The sequence below is a fragment of the Ursus americanus genome, chromosome 21, assembly GCF_024610735.1.
Source record: "Ursus americanus isolate L20-20 chromosome 21, mUrsAme1.1.p, whole genome shotgun sequence".
NCBI classification, from domain to species: Eukaryota; Metazoa; Chordata; class Mammalia; order Carnivora; family Ursidae; genus Ursus; species Ursus americanus.
In genome coordinates this window covers 55404932-55428080 of record NC_142147.1, presented here as the reverse complement: position 1 = coordinate 55428080, position 23149 = coordinate 55404932, and the positions used below count along the sequence as shown (strand labels likewise).

The 23149-nt window shown below is 58.6% G+C and overlaps 2 protein-coding genes across 4 annotated transcripts; one reads left to right on the top strand and one right to left on the bottom strand.

Moving 5' to 3' along the window:
- PRPF31 (pre-mRNA processing factor 31) lies at positions 1-14910 on the bottom strand. Of its 2 annotated transcripts, none has more exons than XM_045789343.2 (14): positions 14785-14910; positions 12286-12470; positions 12128-12188; positions 10033-10116; positions 9365-9462; positions 8350-8456; positions 6846-7015; positions 4825-4982; positions 3607-3696; positions 2532-2659; positions 2373-2445; positions 1787-1915; positions 1593-1691; positions 1-396 (listed from the first exon to the last, which is right to left on the bottom strand). In XM_045789343.2, the coding sequence occupies exons 2-14, from the start codon at positions 12460-12462 to the stop codon at positions 271-273; spliced, it is 1500 nt and encodes a 499-aa protein (XP_045645299.1). In that variant the 5' UTR covers positions 12463-12470; positions 14785-14910; the 3' UTR covers positions 1-270. The 2 variants fall into 2 exon arrangements, with proteins under 2 accessions (XP_045645299.1, XP_045645298.1); XM_045789342.2 differs by lacking the exon at positions 14785-14910 and adding an exon at positions 14572-14722.
- Positions 14911-14937: 27 nt separating this feature from the next.
- On the top strand, positions 14938-23138 carry TFPT (TCF3 fusion partner). 2 transcript variants are annotated; one of them, XM_045789377.2, is made up of 6 exons: positions 14938-15380; positions 16079-16337; positions 18962-19032; positions 22219-22288; positions 22383-22601; positions 22986-23138. In XM_045789377.2, exons 1-6 carry the CDS (start codon positions 15358-15360, stop codon positions 23103-23105), a joined length of 762 nt encoding a protein of 253 aa, XP_045645333.1. In that variant the 5' UTR covers positions 14938-15357; the 3' UTR covers positions 23106-23138. The 2 variants fall into 2 exon arrangements, with proteins under 2 accessions (XP_045645333.1, XP_045645334.1); XM_045789378.2 differs by lacking the exon at positions 14938-15380 and adding an exon at positions 15455-15586.
- Positions 23139-23149: the final 11 nt, after the last annotated feature.

The following is a 23149-nucleotide window of genomic DNA, read 5'->3' as shown; positions in this document are numbered from 1 at the left end:
ACCTGATAATGTGCTTTTAATTGCACTTTTTCCAAAAGTATCTCCCTTCCTAGTTAAAATACAAAAGATGAAGCGTGGTGAAGACTGGCTCTGCTCCCCTGCAATGGGGAGCGATCTTGGTGCTTGGGGGACCGGGCCTCCTCCCGAGCCTCCCCAGACAGTCCTGGCACCGGGCTGAGGATGGAACCTCCCAGCCCCATCCTGACCCCGATCCCTTCACAAGGGCAGGGGCCGCGTAGCTTCAGGGGCAGCCCCCAAGGGCACAGCCCCTCAGGTGGACATGATGCCGCTCTTCTCGCCCTTGACCTTGAGGAACTCGGCCATGCTGGAGAAATACTTCTGGTTGGCCTCAGCCACCTTCTTCTCGGCGGCTTGCGGGTTCACAATCTCCAGGCCCTGGGCAGGTGAGGGAGGTGATGATGGGGTGGGGACATGGGCTGGCCTGACAAGGTCCCTCCCCCAATAAGAGAACTATGAAATGTCCAGGAGGCCCTTCTCAATGGTCCTCGGGCTCCAGGTAGATATGAGAACAGTTTACCAGTCACCAAACTGCCCCCACCCAAACCTGGGGAGATTCTGACTCCGTGGGTCTGGGATGGGGGGAGAGTGGGGAGGACCTGGGCATCTGAATTTCTGACAGGTCCTCCACGTGATTTTAAAAACACCAATGTTTTAGAACAGCCGACCAGGTTTGGTTCCTGAATAAGGAAACTGAGTCACAGAGCTAAGTGGCTCGCCTGCGGCCCTAGTGCAAACCATACCAACCCCACTGGTGACACAGGGACCAGCTCTGGGGGCCCCACACTGGCTGGCACCATGCCTAGTATCTTCCATAGCTAGTTCTCACCTTCTCGCTGAGGCCTCCCTGAGCGGCTCCAACCTGACACCTTGCTCCCTCTCCCCTCTTCCTCCCTGCACTGTCCACTTTCCAACAGGCTCTGTATCTTACTTATCTGACCCCTGCCACCCCATAAGCTCCATGAGGGCAAGGCTTCCTGTCTCGTGCTTGTGGCTCTATCCCCAGCTCCTGCAACAGCGCTTGGAACTCGGGTGCTCAGTACACCCTTGCTGGCACAGCGAATGAGCTCAGTTATTCAGCACGGTGCCATAGGACACGCTGGCCCTCTTCTGCGGGTAAGCCGAGAAATGGACAGAGGCAATGGCTCCATCCCATGCATCAGTGGCTGGGCTGGGACCTCCACTTCCCAGCCTGCTAGCTATGAACTTTCTTACGTGGAGCTCTGACACTGTGCCGACCACCCAGCGCCTCAGGGAGGGGCTGAGTCCCCTCGAGCTCACAGGGAATAACTGGTCACCTGCAGTCCCAGCCCGATCCTAAAGCCAGCCTGTGCTTGCAGGCACGACAGTTTCCCTTTTGCCCCACGAGCCTGAGCACCAGGAACTGGGCCATGCCTTCCAGGGGCTTCCCTGATACACAGTCCACAACAGCCCTGCAAGGAACTCTGTCATGTGCCTGCTTCACAAGCAAAGAAGCTGGAACCCAGGGAGAGAAAGGGGCTTGCCCAGGGCCACTCAGAAAGCTGGGAGTGGAGACGCCCCAGAGTGGGCCTCCTGACTTCAGCACACAGTACCTGGAGTGGGGTGAAGGCCACACTGGAGGCGGTCCCCGAGGAGCGGTCTCGGATGGTGGACTTCCCGCCGTATACCACACTCTGCTTCTGCAGGGTCCGCTGTGTTGAGGGGAGGGGACAGGATGTCTGGGCTGGGCCTGGGCTCTCCCATCAGAGCTCCCTCACCCCTGGTCCCACCCAGGCCAGGCCCATACCTGCAGTGTCTTGGAGATCCTGGCTTTGGTGGCCTCGTTCACCTGTGTCTGCCGTACACGCCCGCTGCCCGATTTGCCCAGATGGCCCAGGCTGAAGCCCAGGTCCTCTTGGTAGGCGTCCTCCTCGATCTGGTGGGAGGGGAAGGGTTCCCAGAGTTAGCCACCCTCCATCAGCCAGATGCCCAGGCGTTCACCCGATTCAGGTACCTGCTGGGACCCAGTGAGGCGTGCAGTCCTGTTACTGGCCCCTGAGCTGACAGCTGAGAGGGGCTGTGTGTGGGTCTGTGTGTGTGTGTTGAGGGGGGGAGTCAACAACCGAAACCGGGCTTGCTGACGAAAGGGCATGTTAGCTAGTTCTTGCAGGACCAGCAGGATGACGCTCAGATAATGAGAGACTAGCAGAGGTGAAGCCTGGGGAAGGGCTCGTACAGAAGGGCAAGGCAGGGGGAGGGGGGACAGAGCCAGCACTGAGTGCTACGCCGGTCCCTTTGGGGTGCATGGATGTGGGGGAGAGACTGGAGGTGGGGTGCTGCCCCAGCACGGAGAAGAAGAAATGTGAAAGGCACATCAGGGTTAAAGGCCTGACCTCCCCGAAGCTCATGCGGTTGGCCTGCTTCCGGATCTCGGTCAGTCCTAGCCGCTCCTTCATCTTGCGGTACCTGGGGATGGGCGCCAGGGGTCAGCTGGGGCTCATGAGCCCCCTCCCTTCCCTTCCCCTCCTCCCTGGCCGGCCCTCAGGGCCCACCTGCGGCCACCTCGCTTCTTGCGCTGCCCGTCGAGGGGCGCAGGCAGTGGCTTCACCTGCTTCACGGGTGGTGGCTCCTGCCACTTGTCGAACTTCCGCTCGATCTCATCCTTTAGCTCGTAGCCCACCTGGGGAGGGCAGGAGGGTCCCATCAGGGCCTTGCCCGGCCACTGGCCTGAGTGTGGCACCTGTCCCCAGGCCTATCCTCTCTCGGGGTTTAGTCCCACCTCAGACTCATGTCTTGCGCTCAGACCTCTCCCTGCACCCCTCACATAACTGTCTCCTTGATGGGGGATGTGAGCAGCCCCCCAAATGCAACCCAACACCTGTGCCTCCTTCCTAACCTTCGGGCCTGGCCTGCACAGGTGAGGAAAGGGGGTCACCTGGGAACCTCACCTCTGTGGTTTTTGTCCCACCGGGCTCTTCCTTTAGGGAAGACCCCAAATCAGCCCCCCATCAGCACCTCTACTACAACCAAGGTCTCTCCGGGGAACACAGGCTCTGCATGACCTGGCCCATCCCACAGCCTCCTCTCCCTAGCTTGCTGCGTGCCAGGCTCAGGGCCTTTGCACCAACCATTTCCTCTTTCTGGGACTCTTCCCCCAAGCACTCACTTGGGTGCATGTTAGACCTTCACCTTTTCAGAGAAGCCCTCCCCAAAGTCCTGATTAAACCAGCACCCACCCTCCCTCACCAGCCCAGCACCCTCTGATCTCATCTCAGCATTTACGCAGCCCCCCTGGACACACCATGGATGTCCCCCATCTCCTCACACCGCCCCCAGCCAGAACATGAATGCCACGGAGGCAGGGCTTTGGTCTGAGTAGCTCACTGCTGTCCCCCCAGCACCTCGACTAGTGGTCAAGAGACAGGAAAAGAGGAATGGAGAGAGAGAGAGAGAGACACGAAGCCCCGAACGTTGTGCCAGGCTGGGTGTTTGGACGCCAATGCCCAAGACAGAAAACATACCCACTTTCATGGAGCAAGTCTGCCAAGGCAGGAGAGATGAACTGAACGCTGACAAGTCTGGTAGAGGAGAGAGACCCACACAGACGGACACCTGCCCGTGCCTCACCTTCCCTTCCGTGCTCTCATGGAAACTGTCCACGCGGGCTGCCAGAGTGCACTTGGCGGCCACCAGGCGGGCCGCTTTCCGCCGGAGATCCTGAAGCAGCGGAGAGGGGGCAGAGTTGATGGGAGGCTTCCTTCGCCAGCACAGAGCATTTCCCAAACCCCAACCGCCACCAGCTCACTTTCCGCAGGTCAGAAGTTCCCCATTCCTACTGCGCGTTACCGTAATAACGTGTTATGGCAACAAAGCACCACTGTCACGGTTTTCTTTCCACTGGCTTTCTAACAACTTGAACCGTTTGCATCAACAGCTGCATTACTGCAGGAGAAGACTGTCACATGCTCGAAACAAAGGGCGGTGACCCACATTCTGAGATATGCCAAGACGGTACGTGTAATCCCCCAGCCACAAGTCTAACCGGTAACGATAACGAAGTCAGCAGCGACTGTGTGAAACCCTGCCCTAAAAGGGTCCCCCTCGGCCCTCAGCTCCTGGGTGGTGATCTCTGCTGGCCTGGGGGCCTTGGACAAGGCAGAGACCAACCACGGGATTGAGGGTGGGGTCTTTGGGTTACGGGATCTCAGCCTGGAGCCCAGACCAGCCACCTGGGCTACGCGGTCACGTCTGCACAACTGAGCCCCATGAAGACTCTGAACTTGGAGGCTTAGTTGGGCTTCCCTGGAGGCGGGTCTCTGTGCACCATATCACATGTGGAGGCCAGGAGTGACGTGTCCTGACAAGAAGAGGAGGACTGGAAGCTCATCGCCCAAGTGGATCAGCCTGGAGTCTGTACATCCCTCTGGTGGGTTACTGAACCTGGGGATGGTCTGGGGACCCCTGCCACTTGCAAGCTAATGCTGACATCGCTTGTTACATGCAAGTGAGACCTGAAGGAGTTTCATATGTAGGAGTTGTGATCATGACCCCATGAAGCAGGTTCCATTCCCCCCAGTTTACAGAGAGGGACACTGAGGCACAGAGCTCACGCCCCTTGCCCAGCGGTCAAGAGGAGCTCTAGAATCCCAACTCCAGCACATCAGCTCCGGGGTCCTTGTTCCAGTGCCCCATGTGACCCTGTCCTCTGAGCTCCTGACCGTGCTCATCAGTTCTGACCAATGGGAACTGAGGAGCAGAGGGGGCACTTGCTCTTTGCACGAGGCTGCTTCCGGCACGGCAGAAACCTCCACGGGGAGCCACATGCAGGGGGCGACAGCAACTCACCGGGGGCAGAGACTGCACGATGTCGCTGTGGTAGATGTAACCGGTGTGGGGCAGCACGGACGTGGACGAGAAGCCAGACAGCGTCTTCCGCTGGGCGCCCAGCAGCATGATGTTGCAGGCAGGCATCTTGGAGAGGTTGGTCAGGCCCCCAGCCACCCCTGCAACAGTGGGGAGGAAGGAAGGAGAGATGAAGGGAGGTCAAAAGCAGCCCAGGGCGTTTGTCTGGGGGCTCACTGCGTGCTCTGTGCCTTTATGTGAGTTTCTGGTTGGATTCCTGAGTTGACCCTGCCAGGGAGGGCTGACAAGTCCCGTTTCAGAGGGAGGATTCAGAGGGGGCTCAGAGAGGTGAAAGCACCTGCCTGAGGACACACAGTGAGAAGACAGCCCAACAGGAACGTGCCCCCAGAGTCTGCAGAGCCGCACGGCCCCTGCTGTGTGCGTCTCACAACAGCTGCCACCACACTGGGGACCCACTGAGGACGGGCTCTGTGTCAATCCCCGCTGTGATCCCGTGAGCACGTCTGCAGGCCCGGGGAAGAGGAAGGGGAGCTGCAGGTTGATCCCCGCTGCGATCCCGTGAGCATGTCTGCAGGCCTGGGGAAGGGAAGGGGAGCTGCAGGTAAAAATGCCTCTTCTGACGGGGGTCTGCTGGGCGCCAGGCCCCGTGCTGGGTGGTCAACTGTTTCATCACACGCCTGTACAAGCATGGCAACCCCACACACTGACATCACAGTCCCCGCAACCTGCGACCCCTCGCAGACACGATTACGTGAAGGACTTGAGACGGGGTAAGCGGAAGAGAAAGGCGGAAAGTCACAGGGAGGTGAGACAGGAGACTTTAAGGTGGGGGGATGCAGGCAGTCTCTAGAAGCTGGAGAAGGCCAGAAGCGGATTCCTTCCTAGAAGCTCCATAAATATAAAGGAACGCAGGAACTGGCCGACACCCTGACTTCAGCCCAGCAGTCATAGGACAGCAGCAAAGCCCTATCACCACTGAGGAAACCGAGGCACATGACGTCACCTGCCCAAAGTTGTGAGGTCAGTGAGGGGAGAAGGAGGATCCACACCTGAGTTTATCTTGCCCTGAAACCACTGCTTTTTTCTACACTGCAACTCTGCAAACACCTGCCACCCAACACTGTGCTACAACCTGAACTGTCTCCCCCAAATTCCTATGTCGAAGCTCTACCCCCCAGTACCGCAGAATGGGACTGTGTTTGGAAATGGGCCTTGGAAGAGGTGATTAAAGTGGAAGGACATCATCGCATGGGCCCTGATCCAGGACAACCAGTGTCCTCGTAAGAAGAGATGAGGACACAGATGCGCAGAGGGGAGGCCACGTGAGCAGACGGCCACCTACAAGCCGAGGAGAGAGGCCCCCGCAGGGCCCAGCCTGCTGACATGCTGCTCCCGGCCTCCCAGCGTCCAGGCCTGTGTGACAGTGAGCCTCGGTATTTAAGTCCCCACTGCCCCCATCTGTGGAACCTGGTTACGGCAGCCCGAGCAGCTGGGCACCGCTGCTTCACCCAACCACCCGGCAGAGTCTCTCGGTTGAAGGGGCGAAGAGCCCAAGAGGGCGCTCTGAGACTGCAGGGGGTCGGGCATGAGGGCCCACCCTCAGTCCTAACACATCGTCAGGACTGCAGCCCCCATCTCGTGGGTGAGCCTGAGGTCCCGGGGGCTGACGCTGCTAGAGCCGGGCAGCCCAGGTGTCCGCACAGAGCCAGGAGCTGCTGGGACGTGCTGGCCGAGGAGGGCCAGCCTCTCCAGAGGCCACACTACCTTCTGCTCTGGCCTGTCTCGTCCGGCCCAGCTCAGCATTGCCATCCTTTCTCCATGTCTGCAGGAGAAGCAGGGTGGCTGACCTCTGTGATCTCTAGCAGGGCTGACACGGCGAGGGCAAGGGGGACGTGGTGCTGGGGCCCTGGGCCCAGTGTCCCATCTTACAGAGGGACGAAGCGTCCCCGAGGTCGCACTGTCCAAGGACAGCCCTCTGACCCCACTCTGCCCCAGGGTCTCACCCATGATCTTAGCGGCCGTGGACGCCCCGATGATGATGGAGAGGTTGGGCGCGATGAAGGACATCCGAGACTCCACATACTCATAGATGCGGTGCTTGGAGGCATTCAGCTCTAGCGCCATGTCACAGGCCTCCTCCAGCCGCTCCAGCTCCTCCTCGGACAGCTGCTGCCTGCAGTGGTGAGGCACGTGGCTGAGTCAGAACCGGCCCTCCAGGGTACCCTATTTGACTGGCATAGGAGCCCGTGTCCTCCCAGCTGTGTGTGTGCACGTCCGTACACACGTGTGCACGTCTGGGCAATTCCAAGTCCCGTCGGCCCTGAGGCCTGGAAGCAAGGGCTGCTGGGAATCCTAGTTTTCGGTGCCCATGCTGGTCTCTGCCAGGTGCGAGCTGGCGTCGGAGCCTTTGCTCATGTGCCCCCACCAGCTCCTTCCTCATCCTTCAGGTCTCAGCCTTGCCGGCCATGGAAGCCCACTGTCACCACCTGTGACCAGACTGGCTGGCCCCAGGAGAGGGACCCCACGCTGTCTGACTCTCAGCAGAATGCGTCCCCACCACATGGAAGATGGTGGGTAAGGACTTGTGGCAGGAAACCACAAAGGGGGGCTGTTATCACTGCCATTTTACAGAGGGGGGACCTGAGGGCCAGACGGTGAAGGGGACTGGCCTGAAGAACCGGTAACCAAACCCAGCCATACCCCTCCCTCCCTCCCCCCATCCGTGCTGTACAGTGCACAGAGGAGCGATCACGGAGCCGGCTGTAGGCCCCTGCAACCGAAGCCCGGTGGGCTGATGCTCAAGGCTGCCCCCAGCAGTGGCAAGCTAAGAGCCCCCTTGCTCTCCCACTAGAGCTTGGTCTCTGCCTGAGGCTGAGTCGTCACCTCCTCCAGGAAGCCATCCGGCCCAGCAGGATAGGTGCCCTTCTTCTTGTGCTGCACGCCCCTCGGCACCCCGTGTGCACTCCGACACTCGCCCTCCAGCCTTCGACCTGTGTATGTACCTGCGTCCCCCGGATGGGAGCTTGGGCAGGGCAGGGCAGCCTCTGCTTTGCCGGGTTCTCTAACCTCTGCCCTCAGAACAGTGCTCGGTGCTTGGCCAGCATTTATTCAGTGAACAGAATGGCAGCCCAAGGGAGGTCTCCACTCCACAGGACTCTGCTCTGGGGTCACAGATGCCAGAGGGGAAGCTGGAGACCAAGGGGCCAACACAAAGTCCCTGCCTTCACAGACACTCGCACTGCAGTGAAGGACGACACGCCCGAGACAAACGCTTCTACTCCGGGTTTGCCCTCCGCCTCGCCGCTCCCAACTACAGGCTCCTCGCTGACCGAGCATCCCCGGGCCCAGCACAGCGCCTGGGTCACGGCAGGCGCTCGTCAAACACACATGGACAGAAATGAACTGTCCTCCTGAGACGGACACCTGTGCCACCGGGACCCCAAGGTCCTCATCTGCCATCAAATGGGCCTGGGGGGCCCCGGTGACATCCCCCCTCCATGCACGCACCCCTGGGTGGTAGAGGCTGTCACACTGACGACCATGATGGTGGCGTTGGTCAGGATCTGCTGTAGGTTCTCGTTGTTCTTGCACTTGTCCAGGCTGTTGCCCAGCTCCTGGGGGTTAGAAGGCAAGAGAGGGGAGGTGCAGAGACTCAGGAAGGCCCTAGACCCTCTCTTGCTCCTGCACTTACCTGGGTCTCTTCTGGGGACACAGGGACAGCTGGTGTCTGTACATATGGTGCCTGCCAGTTCCGGGGACTTCACCGCTCAGAGCACGAGCAGCATCTGTCCTGCGCAGCTGGTCCAAACTGGACCCGGGCAGAGCCACTGCCCCCATCAACTCAGGGTGCAAACCTGACCGCGCCACTTCCCTGCACATACGCCCTCTGCCACCATCCTCACCTTCTCCTGGCCTCACACAGGAGACTCCTCACTGCTGTCCCTGCCCTCACTAGCATCTGACCCTCTCGTAGCTTTCCCAGAAGGCCAAAGCCTTGGAGGTCACATGGGACCCGACCTCATCAACCGTGCCCCTCACTTCCTCATTTCTGTACACACCAGGGCTGGTGACAACCTCAGGGTCTTGGTACTCGTGACTTCTTCCCCCAAATCTCTGCACGGCTGCCCCCGCATCAACCTTCAGATCTTGACTCAAATGCCACCTGCTCCAACCACTATTGGTGGAATGAGAGACCCCTCATCTCCCTCCCTGCTTCCTTAGCCTTAAGCAGCTCCCAGCCGTTCCTGGGAGACCCATCCAGGGAAGTGGCGGGATTGGAGATGGGGCAGAGGAGTCCCGAGAACATCCTTTCCAGGCTTCGTTTCTTTCTTGCTGGGAAGCCTGGAGCAGCTGAACCACTGCTCATCCCCTCCAGTATCTCCAGGCCTCAGGAGAACGAGGAAGGCAGCTGAGGCTCGGGCATCCTCACTCCGGGTCATTCACCTGCTCCTTGCGCTGCCGCCCCCCACCTTCACACGAGGGGCGATCAGCTCCTCCTGAGTCCTGACCTCTCTCCACTCACCTTGACCGTGCGGATGTAATCCAGTGCGTTGGGGACCAGCGACTCCAGTTCAGGGAAGCGCTTTGAGTACTTATCCCGGATGAACTTATGGATGATGTCTAAGGCACACGGGGAGGGCAGATATCTGATGAGCGGGCCAGCAGACTCTGCTGGCTGTCCCCAGCACCCATCTCCCCTTCTTCCTTTAGTAACTGAACCCCTGAATTCAGCTGGGCTTATGGACACCCAGCAAAAGAGCTGTGCTTCCCTGCTGCCCGTTCTGCTGGATGTGGCCATGTGAGCTCGTTCTGGTCTACGACATGTGATCTCAAGTGACACATGCCATTTCCAGGTCACCCCCTTAAAGAACCATGCCCTCCTCTTCTTTCCTGTTTTGCTGCTGGGGATGCGGAGCTGATGACTGGAGGTGGGCAGTCACCTTGTACCCTGACGCAGCTGGCAGGTCAACAAGAGCCTGACCCAGACTCTCACATCAGAGGAGAGCATGCTTCCTTCTCCTTTAAGCCTCTGTTCCAGCAGCTAACCCTGGACTTGAACTAGCGTGAGGAGTTTGGGGGCAGGACCCCGGGGAAGGCCAGTGGGATCCTGCCCGCCCCCTCTTTGGGGACGGGAGGAGGGTGTGAGGGCCAGCAGGCAGGGCCGTCTCTGCTCGCCTTCCCGGCACTCACTCAGTTCGTTCTCGATCTCCACGGTCAGGTTGTTTGCATCCACGATGACCCGGTATTCGGGGGCTGCCTCGACTGGTCCCATCACTGTGAGGATGACAAACAGCCTGGGTGGGCGGCTGTGCGTTTAGGCCCCCACAGCTGGGGGAGTCAGGGGGCAGTGGGGTGTGGCTGGAGGGTTGCTGGGGGGCCGAGGAGAAAACCTGGAGGTAGGTTTACATGTTGGCCCACCTCCCAACTCTCCCTCCAGGCCAGTCTAGACATGACCCCATCTCGCTCCGGGAGGAACCCCTCCAGCGGCTCCCCACTTGAGGCTGAGGGTCAAGCTCCCCAGACAGGAAGCCCCATGAGGACAAATACTTCGTCTGTCTCCCACAGCTATGCCCCCAGTGCCCAGAACAGTGCCTGGTTGGGTGTATGCTGACTGTCTGGCTCCGTGGTCTGGCCTCTGCCCTGCCCCAGGCACCCCCCACCTCGAGACGCCCCCGTCTTATCACACCAGCCAGGAAGGACTCGCTGCAGTGCCCGAGCGCTCAGGGCTCCTTCAGTCTCCTCTGGGCCTCTGCATATGCTGTTCCCCTCCCTGGCACGTCCCTTCCTCACATCTGTTTCTGAAAGGCTCCCCACCAGGTTTTAACAGGGATCGTAACAAGGATGACACACTGAGGGCGTTATCACAAGCCGTAGGCGCAGTGGCTGACACACAGGACTTACGTGTGTGCCGCTGCTCCAGGAGCCTCACAGGTATTGCTCTGTTTTCCCACAACCACCCAGGGAGGCTGGGTTACATGAGACCAGTGACGCGGAGAGAGAAATGGATGGACGCAGCCTCAAGCTGCAGAGCCAGCAGATGGCAGAGCTGAGATCTGGCCCCAGCGTCCGCGTTCTAGTCCCCATGGCTCAAATGTCTCTTCGTCCTGATGACTCAGCGGCACCTCAGGGTCCTCCCCTCCTTTCAGGAGGCTTAGAGGTCTCCTCTGTGCTCCCGCCACACTCCGACCACATCCAGCAGACACAGCCGCCACCCAGACTGTAGCTGTTCCGTGTCCACCTCCCTCACCACGCACCAGGTGAGATCAGGTCTGCCTTAACCTGGAGCCTGACCCGACATCGGGGAGTGTCCCTCCCTCCGCTCCCCACAGCACTCCAGATGGAGAAGCTCCCTGGCCTGGCGCTTAAAACGCTGCAGGATCTGACACTTCCCTGTACCACCTCTGCCACTCCAGATGTGCGAGGCTTTGCACACACAGCTCCCTTTCTCAGGACATACGGCTGCTGTTCTTCACCTGGTGTGTATACTCATGCTTCAAAGCCCATTTCAGCAGTCAGCTCTTCCCAGCCTCTGAGGCAGGATCAGCCCCTACCTAGCAGCGCCAGTGTCCCATGCTCCCCCCTGAACCCAGCAGGCACTGCCCACAACTGTCCAGACTCGGCCTGTCTGCCTTGCCAGACCCGGAGCCTTCTGAGAGCAGAGAGCTGGGCAGATACCCCAGGGCACCGAGGGCCCACACAGGCCTGCCGTGGGGCGCCTCTGCTCTGACCATGCTGCTGCTGTGCCCACAACCTCTGCCAACGAATTCCAGCCCAGAGCTCCACCTTGTCAAGAAGAATGGGTGGCAACAGGAGCAGGATCCCAGAGGTGGGCTCTGTATTCAAGAGACAACCTAGCGTTCCCCAAAGCTGATGATGTGATAACTGTACATCTTAGAATTACTCTCTATTTACCAAATGACACCAGTTACCCACTCACAGTAGCAATCATTTCCCTTCCTAGGTAAACTGAAGGAAAGGAGTATGCTGATTTAAGGAAAACGTGAAGTAAATAATAAAACAAGTGGCTTAGGGATGTGGCAAGACCCTGGAGCCTGAGCAGACTTGAGGTGAGTCCTACTGCAGCTAGTAAGTGCTTAGCACGGACGTAAGGAGTGTCAGCTTTACAACCTGACGTATTCTCGGGGGAGAAGACTGGGGTGGGATGGAAAAGAAAAAGAGGGCTCTCCAAAAGACCGAGAGGGCGACAGACCGAACTTTCAAAGCTGCAAGCAGCGAAAGAGCCCAGGGGCTGGGTGGGCGAGGGGGAGTGGGAGGGGAGAGGTACCTTCCGAAGCCTTGGCCTGCTTGCTGATATACTCCTCAATCTTCATCATGATCTCAGCGAACTGTTCGGGGAAGACAGACAGTCGGGACTTAGGACTCTGAGGAAGAGCCACCGCACACATCACCCCTCCCGGCAGCTTCTCTCTGCAGGCTGCTCACCATCTTGCTGTCCCACAGCTTGGCGATGCTCTTGACTGAATCCCCGGAAAGATCCAGCTGTGTCTCCTCCTGCACATCCTCGATTGCTGGCTCCTCTTCTTCCTCCCCATAGCTTCCTCCCTCCTCCTCCTCGGCCGCCTCCTCAAGGTCAGCCAGGAGCTCATCCGCCAGAGACATGCTGAGGCCTGTGGGGGGGGAAAGCAGGGTCCCCCTCATTAACGAGAGGGGCCTCTCCCCCCAGAAGGGCCTGGTGCTTCTTGGATCAAGCATGCAGGCTCCATAAAGACAAATATTTTCACGTGCTTTGTTCTTCAGAGCCTCACTGTGCCTGGCACCTAACAGGTGCTCAATGACCAGCGAATCGCTCTGCAAACAACCCTCCCGGAAGCAGGTGGTCTCCGGTCATAGCTCACACCACTCGCCCTTCTCACGCTCACTTCACTGGAAAACACACAGCACGCCCTCACGCCACCGCCTCACTAAGACTTAAAAAATGGACATCCTCCCCTTGATGAGATGGGACCTCTCCTCAGACCCTTTTTTGTCCTATAACAGAGACTCCTCCCCAAAATTGTTGGCTCCCAAATGAGTGTCAGATAGCCTAAAATACTGATCTCCCCAGCCATCAGGGCAACCAGGTGGGACATAATCTAGAGTCCCCGGGCTGATCCCCTCTGGCCATGAGCAGCCTCCTCATCTACTCCAGGTGCTGGACAAAATGAGTTTCTTTGAGTCCCATGAAATGGAAAAGAATGGGAAGGACTACTCAACAAGGTACAATCCCACCATCCTCCCCACTGCTCTTACTTTTTTTTTTTTTTTAAATGAGAAACCTGTCCTTCCTGTTCCTTCCCACTTTCCATAAAACAAATCCCCTCCCTCATTTCCTTCCCTTCCAGGCCACCCTCCCTTGAAGTGTAAAATCAGAAGCTTCCCAGGTGATCTGCCGGGTGATTCAAGCATGCTGGGGGTTGGGCAACAGGGAGAGCAGAGAACTCCTGGCCAATGTAAACGCACAGCCGATGCACAGCTACAGACACGCTTTGCAAGTGGGATTGTCAGTTGCATGGTGCCAGGTTTTTCTTTTTTCAAGAGATTCAATATTTTCACACAGAATCTCTCACTTTCCATGTTTCCTTATAATTATTCAAATGGATAATTAAACTAACCACCCCCCCCATACCACCACACACAGCACAGGCCGAACTCGACAAGTTGCAGGACAGATTTGGCCCTTGAGGTGGCAGTTTGGGACCCCTGGGTGTCCAGTTGTCCATATGAGATCAGTTTCCCCTCACTCCCTCCTCTCTCCTTTGGATGCGCTATCCCCTTTATTCCCACTTCTCTTTAACGTATCTGCGTGGTCTCACATGTGCCTTCCTCTGAAACTCCCCTCCTCACCTTCTCTGAACAAGGGAAGCTCTCTTTCCTTTACTTATTTATTTGAGAGTGAGAGAGAGCAAGCGAGCACAAAGGGGGAGGGGCAGACAGAGAGGGAGCAGACTCCCTGTTGAGCAGGGAGCCCGAGGCTGGGCTAGATCCCAGGACCCTGGGATCACGACCTGAGCTGAACGCAGCCGCTTAACCCACTAAACCACCCAGGCGCCCCTCTATTCTTATAGAATATTTTCTTATAGAATATTCCCCATACATATAAGACGGGTATCTCTGCCGGTCCTCTCTGTTTCCCCACTCAACTGTCAGCAGATCCGGGCAAGAGATGTATCTGTTCGCAGCTACATCCTCACTATCTAGCCGAAGGTCTAGCGCGTAGTTGGTACTATCCGCTAAACGAAGGAACGACTTTATCTAATCCTTACGTCGGCCACATCACGCTCTTTCTCCAGGTCTCTGTATTATTTTTTAGTCCCTCAGGCAGGGGCACAAACATTGTTTCCTGCAGCGTGCATCCCCGAGCCCCGGACTAGAACCTATCCCGCTGTTAATACATCTTACGAGCCCTTTCGTTCACCCCAACACTTAAAACTGTTCGGATTTCTAACATTTTCAAATGCCCATCTTCCCCATTACGCTGACATTTCTGCAGGAACAGGGGCCGTGCCCTCTTGGTTCACGGCTCACTATGCCCGCGATGAGCTCGCTCCATGCCAGCCCACGTCTCCGGCTGCACCGCCGCCGGGACGCCCCTCGCCCTCGAGTCCTCGCACTCCTTCCTCCTGCCTCGAGCCCTCCTCAGCCCTTAGTTCTCCTCCCGTGTTCCCGCCACCCCGGGCGCGCCCCGCGGCGCTCCGCGCGTCCGTAATTACGTAATTACATAATCATTACCTGACTAAGCCGGTCTCCCCAGGGACCCGGCACAGCGCTGAGCGGACAGGGACAGTGTAGGCTCCCGCCACACCGCCAGAGCCCTGACGCTGTAGGAGCGCACAGGACCTCTGCGTAACCAATCTACTAAGGCCTGCCTCTCTCCCCGCACACGCCCGCCCCCGGACCCAGGAACCTAGCCTCCCGCCCTCCCCTCGTCTCCCTCACACGCACCTCTCCCTGCCTCGCACGACGGTTTCTAGGAAAAGTCGCTTCCAAACAGCGGTCGACGCTCACTGATGACGTCTGCGGCTCGCGCCGGCGTTGCTGCAAAGCCGCGCTCTGATTGGCTCCCGCCGCCCGTCATTCTCGGCCGCCTTTGGAACAACAACTTTATTAGCTCCTGCCGCTAGGCGCAGAAGCGGTAAGCAGGAGAGGCGAGGGGACTTGTCGGCCTGACGGCCCGCCGAGGACTGAGCCTGGCAAGCGGGGAATCGCCTTAACCAGGCGAGAAGGTGCAGAGACAAGAATAAAGACGGGGGCAACTCAGACGACTGGGGAAGGAGTGAGACCACAAAGCAAGGTCTTTAAGCCGGGTGGGACTCAGGGTGGAGGTGGAGGGGGTGGGGAGGGAAGCCGGAAGCCGGGAACTACAACTCCCAGAAGGCGTAGCGGCTAAGTCCCGGATGCCGTGGCCGTGAAGCCCGATGGGACAGGTAGTTTTGCGAAGGACTTAACCGAGAGGTTTGCGAGGTTGAACGTTCTGAGACCCGCGGCGCCCGGAGCTGGAGAGAGAGAGAGAGAGACATGGAACTGGAGCAGAGAGAGGGGTGAGTGGCTTGGGGGGAAACCACCACTCCCAAAAGGCATTGCGGCTGCATCACGTACAGCCCTCTGCACTTTTACTTGAGGGCGGATGGGGATTGTAGTTCATGCAACTGCTTTCGTTCAGCGCTCTTAGGGACTAGGGTCTGTACTCGGACATCTTGGGGGAGAAAGCCACGGATTTGGAGTTTTGGATCTGAGAGATGACGAGGTTGGAGGCCCGGACTCCCGGGTCTGAGTGAGGCGTTGGGGGCTTGAACACTCTGGGATCCTCGGGGAGCAAGTCTGGAAGTCTGGACTTCTGGGTCTGAGGGAGGAGGAGGCTGGGGGTCTGGATCCCTGGGTCTGAGGGAGAAGGGGCAGGGAGTCTGGACTCCCGGGTCTGAGGCGGGAGCTGGGGGTCCTGGACTCCTAGGTCTGAGGGAGGAGGGGGCTGGGGGCAGGGTATGGGTATGATGGAGGAGGGGCTGAGGGCAGGGGCCTGGGTATGATGGAGGAGGGGCTGGGGAGCAGGATTCCAGGTCTGAGTGAGGTGTTGGGGGCTTGAAGTCCCTGCTATCCTCGGGGAGCAAGTCTGGGGGTCTGGACTCCTGGATCCTGAAAGGAGGGGTCGGGGCTCGAACACCTGTGGGACTCCCGGGTCTGAGGGAGGAGGGAGCTGGGGGCCGAGGGTTCAGGGTCCCTGAACCCTCTGACCTTACAGGACCATGGCAGCTGTGGGCTTTGAAGAGTTCTCAGCGCCGCCAGGCTCGGAGTTGGCGCTGCCTCCGCTGTTCGGTGGTCACATCTTGGAGAGCGAGCTGGAGACGGAAGTGGAGTTCGTGTCTGGGGGTTTGGGCGGCTCGGGGCTCCGGGAGCGAGATGAAGAGGAAGAGGCCGCCCGCGGCCAGCGGCGGCGCCAGCGGGAACTAAATCGTAGGAAGTACCAGGCGCTAGGGCGGCGCTGCCGGGAGATCGAGCAGGTAGGTGAGTGCGGATTCCCCCCTTTCGGGGTCCCCTGGCCAAAATTACCCCTTCCCAGTCTCTGCCTGTCCACGTGCCAGCCTTCCTTACCTAGCTGAGTGAATCTTTCATTCATTTATTCTGTACCTGTTATGTGCCAGGCACCATGCAAGGCCCCTGGAGAGCCGGGTGCTCTATAAGCGTCCCTGACGGCCCACATCAGCTCACTGTTTGCAGGTGCCTCTCCTGTTCCCCACTGATCGGGCTTTTCAGGTCTGCCATACCCCTCACATCGGGCCCTCACGGCCTGTCCGCTCTGCTGCTTGCATCTCCCTTGGAGCCTTCTCTCCATCCCCACGGCTCCTGCCCCAGATGCAGTTTCTATCAGCTGCATCACTGCATCGGCTTCCTGGGTGAGAAAGGGGAATGCACAGTTGGCAGGGACCGGATCTTCGAAGGCCAGGAACACCAGGGCATGAAGTTTGGGTTTTGTTTTGTTGTTTAAATGAGGGGGAGCTGTTGGAAGGTTTCAGACAGGGTGGGGACAGGGTCAGGTCTGGGTGTTTGGAAGACTGAGCTTGGTCGTATTAGTCTCTTAGGCCCGCTGTACCACGAACTGGGTGCTCAGTAAAGGAAATGTACTGTCACAGCTCTCTGCAGGCTGCAGGTGCAAGATCAGGCTGTCAGCAGGTGTCAGCAGGGCTGGTTCCTTCTGAGCCCCGGGCGGGGCGGGGGGTGGCAGGGGGTGTGGAAAAGGGTCTACTACGTCCTCTCTTCTTGCATCTGGTGGTTGCTGGTAATCATCGGTGTCCCCGACTGGTGATCTCTGCCTTCACCGTCACGCGTTCTCCCTGGGTGTGGCTGGCTGTGCCCCAATTTCCTCCCCGTATGAGGACATGGGCCCACTTACTGACCTCATTTCACTTGATTATCCCTGTGAAGACCCTATGTCCAAAGGTCACGTTCTGAGGTACTGGGAGTTAGGACTGTACACCTTTTTTGGGGACACCATCCAACCCCTAACGGTGGTGTTGGGGCACTGGGGACAAGGGGAGGCTGGTGCCATGGTCTGAGCTGGAGCGGGGGTCAGGAGACAGAGCACGTAGACAGCAAGGACGGACGTTCAAGCCCTCTTCGGGTGCGGAGCACATTAGGCTGCCTGGAGCGGGACAGACGTTTGCTTTGACAGATGTCGGAGAGGGCCCCTTGGGAAGTGGGAGCAGGGGGAGTGCTTGGAGCAGGTCAGCTCCGTGTATTAAAATGTACTGCCTGGAAGTTGCACCAGAGCTGAAGGTGTGTGCCCTGTGGCCAGCCGCTCCCACGCACCCAGTGACAGGACATTCGCAGGATGCTTTCTGCCTCGTGGTTTCGTGTATGCGTACGTGCACAGCTGTAAGACGGCAGGGGACCAATCAGATGTGATGTACACAAACCAGACACTGTACATCTTGTACTAGGGACTGTTGGCTCCACCCCATCCTTAGCTCACCCCAACCTAGTTCCCTCCTCACCCCTCTCACCTCTGCTCCCCTGGAGACTGCTCACGTGAATTCCACAACAGCAGTAACATTTCATCCGTAGCATTCTGTGTTCACAGGGCTTCTCAGTACACAGGTGGTGACATGAGTGACCGCCGTCATGTGGAGTACCCACCGTGTGCCAGGCCTGCCCTGGGCTTTACACAGGTGTCGTCTCAGGACACCCTGCTGCCTCTACCCGCCCCCCCTCACTCCCCCACCTGGCAGCAGGACCCCGAGCCCCCTTTAACACATGGATACCGGGGTCCAAAGGGATTCAGTCATTTGCTCACACAGAGCCGGCATTTGAGTTTCTGCTTTGTCCACCCCATTAGGAATAGGTGGTGGTGTTATTCCTGTTTACAAACGTAAGGCCCAGAGTGATTCTAGGTAACTTGCCCCAGGTCACACAGCTGAAAGGGGCGGCTGGGGTTTGAACCCAGATCTTTCTGAGCCGGTGTCCTACCTACTCATCTGTGTCTTGGCCCACATACCTCTGATGGTCCTGAAGTAGCCACCACCTGCCTAACGTCTGGCAAGTAGGCGCGGTGTCCCTCGCACTTTACACGACAGGGGGTCACGCGTTCAGCAATACTGATGGAGCACCCTCCCCCTGCCCCCGCCAGCTTCTGCACAAGGCATGGGACCCAGGCACGATCCCTGTCCTTTGGAGCTTAGTCTGGTGGGGGGAGACAGTGAGCAAGAGAAGTGGATAGGCTAGAAGGCAGTGAGGAGCGTTGTAAGGAAAACTGAGGCAGAGAGGAGTGGCTGGGGGCACAGGGGGGCATGGGGGAGCACGGCGGGGGGCTTGAGGAGGGGGTGTTGCAGTTAGTGGGAGGTCTGGGTGGACTCCCTGAGCAGGTAACCTCTGGGGTCAGACTTGAGGGAGGGAGCTCTGCAGGCACGTGGGAAGGCCCCCAGGACGGGAGGAGGCCCACTGGGGTGCAGTGGATGCGAGGGAGAGGGGCAGGAGGGGCCGGGAGTAGGGAAGGAGTGGGTGCAGCAGGCCCCGGAGGCTGGGGGGCAGTGTGGCCGCCTCCCTGGGTCCCTGCCAGGACTCCACTCACCACACGCAGAGTAAGTGAGTGGAGTCCAGGTGACTTGTGCCTTCTCCTGCCTCCCTGCAGGTGAATGAGCGGGTCCTGAACAGGCTCCATCAGGTGCAAAGGATAACACGGAGACTCCAGCAGGAGCGGAGGTAACCCCTTGCATGCCCCCTGCGTCCCGTGCCTCTGCTCCCCAGCGGCCGTGTCCGCCACCTCTCGCACTTCTTGCCCGCTTCCTACCTGCCCTGGCCTTGCCGGAAGGGCTGAGGGAGGCTGGGGCGGGGGGTGCGCTCCCTCTGAAGGGGAGGCACAGAACAGAAGATCAGGAAGTAGAGTCGCACACTTGGTTTCAAGCAGTTTTGCTGTGTGACTCTGAGCAAGCAACATCCCTCTCTGAGCCTGTTTCCTGGCTCAGCTGATTTCGGTAATGCCAAAATCTCGTGGCTGCTGAGGACCGAACAGGAGCTCAAGGGGAGAGCCCAGCCTGGAGCCTCCCGCCATGCACTGTGTCCCCATGTCTGTGGACCGTGCACAGTGCTCAGCCCCGGTCAGTCCTCAGCCCCGCACTCACCTGACCCACAGGACATGCCCGCCCTCAAGCCCTTCCTTGGCGTCCAGGTCCCTCACCCGCCTGCTTTCCCCTGCCTCCTGGGCATTCCTCCTCGCCGGTACCCAGGGCTCGGCCCTGGGTCCCCCCGTGTCCACACCTCCGCTGTCCAGCACGGCAGCCACAGGTGGCGACTTAACCCGAGACTTCGTTAAAGTTGAAAGTTAACATTAGTCAAAATAAATTTTAATTCACTGCAGTGAAACAGAAAATTCAGTTCCTCAGCTGCACTGGCCTCCGTTCACGTGCTTGGCAGCCACCAGTGACGATTTTCACCCAAACTAACTAAAAGTAAATGAAATTAAAAACATCCATTCCTCAGTGGTGCTCACCGCACGGCTCAGTAGCACAGGTGGCAACCGACGTCAAAACCGAAATAAATGACCTCAAAAAGTTGGTTCCTCCGTGGCTGTCGCCACGTGCCAGGGGCTCCACAACAGCGACAGGTGGCCAGTGGCTAGTAGCGCATAGCAGGGGTACAGGACGCTTCTGTCCTCACAGAAGGTTCTGTGTGCACTTCCGGAACGTCTCACAGCACCACGGCCTGAAGGGCCACGTACACACTGCCAGCCTTTGAATCCTGTCTGCAGCTCTTTGAACTCTGTGTCCCCTTTGTCCGCCACCCGCTGGGCAGTAACTTCTGGTCACCTCACACGTATGCAAAGCTAACCCTGACCTCGCCCCCTTCCCCCGGTCTGCTCCCCCTCAGGCTGTTCCACGTCACAGAGTGAACCCTCCCAGTTGTTTCTCTGTCTCACCTCCTCGTCTGATGCACCCTCAGAACAGACCCAGGGTGCCAGCACCCTGGGCCAAGGGACTCGGCTCCTTGCCCGATGCCTGCCCTGCTCGCCCTGGCCTCCCTGACCCCTCCCGAGGCTCCTGCCACCACACCCTGGGTGTGAACCTTTTTTCCCCGGTTGCACCATTAGCCAAGATTCTGTTTTACAGTAAAATCAAGAGAGTTTGTGAAAGGGAAGGCCGGCCTTTACGGTTGAAACATGAGTTCGGGAAAGGATCTGCACATGCTAAACTTCCCTTAACCACACAGATCAGCCACGGTGATCGCGCTTTCTGAACTGTCTATCTGGAGCTCGGCCCCATGCTTCTCAAAGTGTGGCCCGTGGACCAGGAGCCTCGGCACCACCTGGGAACTTGCCACAAACCCAGGTTCCAAGACCTCACCCCAAACCTACCGCATCAGAAATTCGGGGGGTGGTCGGGAGATCTTCTAAAATGTAAGACATGCCACTGTGTAAAACCAGTATGGCCGTTCCCCTCAATTTAAAGACGGAATTACCATAGGAGGTAGCAAGTCCACTTGTAGGTATACCCCCAGAAGAGCTGAAAGCGGGGCCACTCACGGATGCGTGCGCGCCCACGATCATAACCGTGTTCACAGCAGCCCAGCGTGGACGCATCCGAGCGTCTGTCTGCAGATGGGCGGGTGAGCAGTGTGGCCCACACGTGGGACTACCATCTGGTCTTAAAAAGGGTGCTACACCACGAACCCCGAACACGTTGTGCTGAGTGAAGTCAGCCGGTCACAGAAGAACAAATACCGTGATTCCCCTCCTGTGAGGACTTGCGTTCAGAGATGGACAGGAGAGTGGTGGCTGCTAGGGGCAGGGAACTGGGGAGTTGTTCAGTGGGACAGACTTAACTTGGGGAAGAGGAAGAGAGTCCTGGAGACAGATGGTGATGGCTGCCCAACAGTGTGAATGTGCTTAATGCCGCTGAGCGGGACACTGACAAATGCTCAAACTGGCAAATGGTACGTTATGTGTATCTTACCACAAACTTTTAAAGATTCTTTTTTCAAAAGTAAAAAAAAGAAGGGATAAAAGGCAAGACACACCAAGTCACTTCTCTGCTCAAAACCCCGCCGGGGGTCCCCCGTGACTCAGAGCAAGACTTACCCTAGACAAGGCCCTATGTCAGAGGGCCTGTCACACCTTGCTCTACCAAGAACACAGCACACATGCTGCTCCCACCTCAGGGCCTTTGCGCAGGTTGTTCCTTCCACCAGAAATGTTTTTCTGCCGCTCCCTCACTTTCTCATGAGGCGTCCCCCACCATGTTTTTGAGGTTCCAGCCCTCTTCCAGGAATCCTGCGTCTTCCTACATTCCAGCGTACTGTTTTGTGGATTTGCTGACTGTGCCCCAAGTTCAGTAGGCACAGGGGTTTTTGTGTGATCCCCAAAGTATTGCTAGCACTGAGAACACATGGTGCAGAGCCAGTGCGGACACACACCTGGAAAGAGACTGCATGGAAAGCGCTCCGCCCAGGCGCTGGCCCCCAGGTAGCATTCAGAGCTTAAAAACCCCAAAGTTCTTAGAAGCAGGGACTAGGGGAGGCAGGAGTGCTCTGCGCCGTCTTTCTCTTGCCCTTTGGTTCTGATAAAGACACCAGCGGACACCAGAACATTGGCAGAGCACTAGGGGATGTCACTGCTAGCTGCAGTGTCACTTTCACGGCGATCCGCCCGCTCAGGGTTCTCTTGTCCTGTTGACAGAGCAGGAAACCGGTGCAGAGAGGTCCCCGTCTGGCCCAGGGTCCCACTGCGTGCTCGAGTACTTGGATCATGGTCTCAGATTTGGGAGCTCCGAATCTTCTGGCTCTATAGTTCCAGGGCAACCTTGGCTTCAGAGCTGGGGCTAGGCTGTGGGGTACCCCTTTCCCCAACCACCAGACGCTGAGGTTGTGCCCCTGGTGGCCTCTCTCCGGACACAGGTTCCTCATGAGAGTGCTGGACGCTTACGGCGATGACTACCGCACCAGCCAGCTCACCATCGTCCTGGAGGTGAGCACGGCCTCCTGGCAGGCTGGGGCGGGGCAGTAGGGGAGGGCTGGGTACCAGGACAGAGTCTTCACCTGCTGTCCCTTTTCCCCACCAGGACGAGGGCAGCCAGGGCACAGATGCTCCCACTCCCGGCAACGCTGAGAACGAGCCTCCAGAGAAAGAGGGGCTGTCTCCACCCCGAAGGACGCCCGTACCCCCAGAACCCAGCAGCCCGACCCCCGGTGAGGGACCCAGTGGACGCAAGAGGCGGCGAGCACCCCGGGAAGGACGCCGAGCAGGAGCTGTGCTGACTCCAGAACTGGCCCCGGTGCAGGTGGGACCAGGGCTCCTGGGTTTGGCAACAGTGCTGTGGGGGCTGGGCCTGGCAGAGCAGGCAGGCTTGGGCTGGGGACAGCTGGAGAAAGGAGGTGGGGCTGGAAGGGTTGGGGGTAGGTAGGGAAGGAGAAAGAGCCGGAAAAAGCCAGGTGAGGGGTGAGGGCTCAGGTGGAAAAGGAAGGAGAGAGACCTAGAGGAGGCTGGGGGAGCAGGAAAGAGACTAGAGAAGGTTGGAGCAGAGGGGAGAGGGAGGGTCAGAGACCACAGGCAGAAGGGAAGGCAGGAGTGTTGGGGTGTTCGCCCAGGTGCCCAGAGGAAGTTGTCTGAGGAGCCAGAATTGAGGCCGGTGGGTCTGCTCACGCCTGCTCCTTCTCTCCCCCAGATTAAGGTGGAGGAAGACTTTGGCTTCGAAGCAGATGAGACCCTGGACTCCAGTTGGGTTTCTCGGGGGCCAGACAAACTGCTGCCCTACCCCACCCTAGCCAGCCCCCCTTTTGACTGACCCCCACCCCCAATAAACTCACCCCAGAAATGCCTTGGCCACTG